The 3,733-nt window shown below is 36.9% G+C and overlaps 1 protein-coding gene across 1 annotated transcript in view; it reads left to right on the top strand.

The window, feature by feature from the left end:
* ELMOD2 (ELMO/CED-12 domain containing 2) overlaps positions 1–2,239 on the top strand; it is a 29,283-nt gene extending 27,044 nt beyond the window's left edge. Inside the window, exon 8 of the mRNA XM_006872218.1 lies at positions 2,094–2,239. Within this exon, the coding sequence (XP_006872280.1) occupies positions 2,094–2,239 (146 nt within the window). The remainder of the gene's footprint in view (positions 1–2,093) is intronic.
* Positions 2,240–3,733: the final 1,494 nt, after the last annotated feature.

The following is a 3,733-nucleotide window of genomic DNA, read 5'->3' as shown; positions in this document are numbered from 1 at the left end:
TATGAAGAAAAACGTGGCATCAGGATTGGAGGAAGACTCATTAACAACCTGCGATATACAGATGATACAACCTTGCTTGCTGAAAGTGAACAGGACTTGAAATACTTACTGATGAAGATCAAAGAGCACAGCCTTCAGTATGGGTTGCATCTCAGTGTGAAGAAAACAAATTCTCAGCACTGGACCGTTAAATAAAATCTATATAAATGGAGAAAAGATTGAAGTTGTCAAGGACTTTATTCTTCTTGGATCAATGATCAACACTCACGGAAGCAGCAGTCAAGAAATCAAATGACATATTGCATTAGGCAAATCTGCTGCACAAGACCTTTTTTAAGTGTTGAAGAGCAAAGATGTCAGCTTGAGGACTAAGGTGTTCTCGACCCAAGCCATGTTATTTTCAATAAGCTCATATGTGTGCAAAAGCTGGACAGTAAATAAGGAAGACCGTAGAAGAATTGATGCTTTTGAGTTATGGTGTTGGAGGAGAATATTGAAAGTGCCGTGGGCTGCCAAAAGAACCAACATCTATGTTGGAAGAAGTGCAGCCAGAGTGCTCCTTGGAGGCCAGGCTGGCCAAACTTCGTCTCTCTTACTTCGGACATATTGTGAGGTGGGACCAGTTGCTGGATATCATATTTGGTAAGGTGGAGAATTAGAGGAAAAGAGGAAGAGCCCTAGCAAAATGGATTGGCAAAGTGGCAGCATCAGTGGGCTCAAGTGTGGCAACAATTGTGATGTTGGCCCAGGACCGGACAGTGTATCGTTCTGTTGTGCATAGGGTCACTATGAATTGGTACCTAACAACAACAACAACAACAAATGTGATTATGACTCAGTGGCACCTAACATCAACAGATGTGATTACTGGAGTCCTGGTGTGGCGCTGTGGGCTAATGCGTCAGACTGCAAAGTCGTTTGAACTGTAAGGTCAGTGATTCAAGCTCACCATCTTCTCCTTGGAAACCCTATACAGGGTCGCTGTGGGTTGGAATCAACTCGATGGCACTTAACAGCAGCAACAACAGCAGTGTGACTATGCCTACATTGTTGCTGTTTTCTGTAAACACAACCCTGGTCAGAGTGTATGTGTTACAGAGTGGAACTGCTCCATAGGGTTTTCTTGGTTGTAATCTTTATGAAAGTAGTCATCAAGCATTTCTTCCGGGGAGCCACTGGGGGGGCGGGGGATGTAAACTGTTACCTTTGGGTAAACCATTTGTGCTCCCCAGGCTCCTTAAGCCTATGTAGAGTTCATGTGTTCTTTTTAAAAGGAGAAGATGCTAATAGTTCATTGAAAAAGTACAAATAACTCTTACGTTCAGAAATCAAATAAAAGATGGCTTTTTTTGTACTTTATCCTTGCCTAACATTTTCGTGTTACTTTAATTTTTGTGTTTATGGAATTATTTTCCCCTTGTTCTTAAGGTATTCTTTTGGAAGTCCTACTCACATCTTATTTCTTAGGTTTGAGTGATTTTTTTTTTTGATTTTTGAGAAAAATGGCAAATGTGCATTACATGTTTAAGTTGTTTTTGTATTGTCTAAAAGATTAAAATATTTCTTATAAAGATAATCAGATTGCTAACAGTTGAGATTATTTTTGATTCTCATACTGTGAGTTAGACTTTGGACTGCTAACCACAAGGTTGGCGGTTTAAAACCACCAGCTCCACAGGAGAAAGATGAGGCTAGCCACTTCTATAAAGATTTGCAGTTTTGGGGAACCCTTTGTAGGGCAGCTATGAGTGGGAATTGACTCAATGGCAGTGGCTTTATTTTAGTATAGAATTGAAGGACCCCTGGTGGCACGGTGGTTAAAACAGCAGCTACTAATCAAAAGGTTGGCAGTTTGCATGTACCAGCAACTCCATGGGAGAAAGATTTGGAAATCTGCTTCCATAAGAATTTACCATCTTCGAAACCCTATATGACAGGCAAAATCTGTTCTGTAAGGTCATTAAGAATCAGAATTGGCTTGATGGCAGTATTTTTGAAATACGGATTTAAAGGCAGATTTAAAAATAAGATGGTTTGTAATGTGATTTCACTATTGAGTATTTTATTTATGTTTTATTTTTCTTTAACTGCAGGTTATCTGGTCTATGAATTTGACAAGTTTTGGTTTGAAGAAGAGCCAGAAAGCATAATGTATTTCAACCTGTATAGAGAGAAGTTTCATGAAAAGATTAAGAGACTTTTACTGGACTCTAACGTAGCACTGACTTTAAAAATATAAATCATCCATAGTACTTCTATTTCTACCACATTTTGCACTCTCAATAGAATTTATATGTTGTAATAAAAAGTGTCTGACCAGTTACACACCTTATATATAATTTCTTACAAAAATGTTTCAGAAATTCTACGTATTTACAAAAGCTTGTGGACAATCAGTGTATGTTTACAGTTGCTTATACACTGTTCTCCAAAGGTACCTTACCCTTCCAAAGATCCCCTCTGTAGAGTCATGTGAACTACAGTTTGGAACTTGGGACTTAGTCCATTTCATGTAAAAGTATGTAAGTCAGGTATTTATATTTTAATCAGCTGATTAAAATGTGGAAAAATGATTTTCATTTTTATGTGATGTACCTATCAAGTTGGCGTCTTTTGAAGGCCCTGCTAAGGCTACTGTTTTCAGTTTAGAAACCGTGTTTTTTCTGCATCTTGTTATAATATCTGAGTTAACAGCAGGAGTTATTCTTTCTGATTATCTTTGCATCTCAGTCACGCCTCAATGTTCTTCAACAGCAGCAGCAGGAACATAGATAAAGTGAGAGGATTAAGAATAATGTCTTCCTTTTTGGTTCTTTCTGATTACTAGGCATAAAAAATAATGGAAGAATGACAGTATTTGGAAAAAAAAAATCACACCCTAAAATATTACAATGTTATTTTGTAGCTAAAAGGCATTTCTTCATCTTTAGTATTTGAATATTATCAGTGGTAGAACACCACCTTAATTATTGCTCGGTGTGAGGGCGTTTTAGACGCTGCTGCAACTATGTGTTTTTGAAAAGTTATATTTACTAAGAAAATACTGACTTTTCAGAGGACAGATTCCATGTCAATAAAGCTGTTCTTATGGCTTAATTAAGAGTGAAACTTAAGCTTTTAAAAAAATCTCAGTTAAACTTCCCTGATTTATTTTATTTGCTGTTAACTCTTGCTTCTCTTTGTTTTAACTCCATGGTCTTTCTAGATAATGTTGTCTGGACTTTATGGATACTCCATGAGTGAGCTGTATGTAGGATTCTAAAGTAGCCTGAGGATGATGACTATGCATTCTGTGTAGCTTTATTCTCCTAAAGTCTCAGGAGGACAGCAACTGCTGTTAAGGATTATGTAGTGATGATATTCTAATGGGAAAGTATGTCTTAGACATTTGTACTCAGCAAAACAAAAGAGCTAAAGAGTTTGAAGTTAGAGAAGTTCATCTGATTACTAAATTCTCCTTCAATCCTTCAGAAACCAACCTGTGAAAGACAAATTTTAATCTAAAACATGATATTAAAAACATAATTTAATATTATACTTATGTCAAGTGTTTAAGGACTACTTCTTATATATAGTTCTCAAGCAACACTTGAGACTTTCAATTATCTGTTCACGTTCATTGACAACTTGTTTCTTACCACGTGCCTAAAAGAAGAGTGGTAAAAAAATACCCAGTTGGAAAGTAACAGATGCAGTACTCGATAGCACATACATGAAAAGGACATGCATTAAA

Source organism: Chrysochloris asiatica, unplaced genomic scaffold, assembly GCF_000296735.1.
Source record: "Chrysochloris asiatica unplaced genomic scaffold, ChrAsi1.0 scaffold00187, whole genome shotgun sequence".
Classification (NCBI taxonomy): Eukaryota; Metazoa; Chordata; class Mammalia; order Afrosoricida; family Chrysochloridae; genus Chrysochloris; species Chrysochloris asiatica.
Note: the sequence above shows the minus strand (reverse complement) of the source record. Positions and strands in the feature narration are given on the sequence as shown.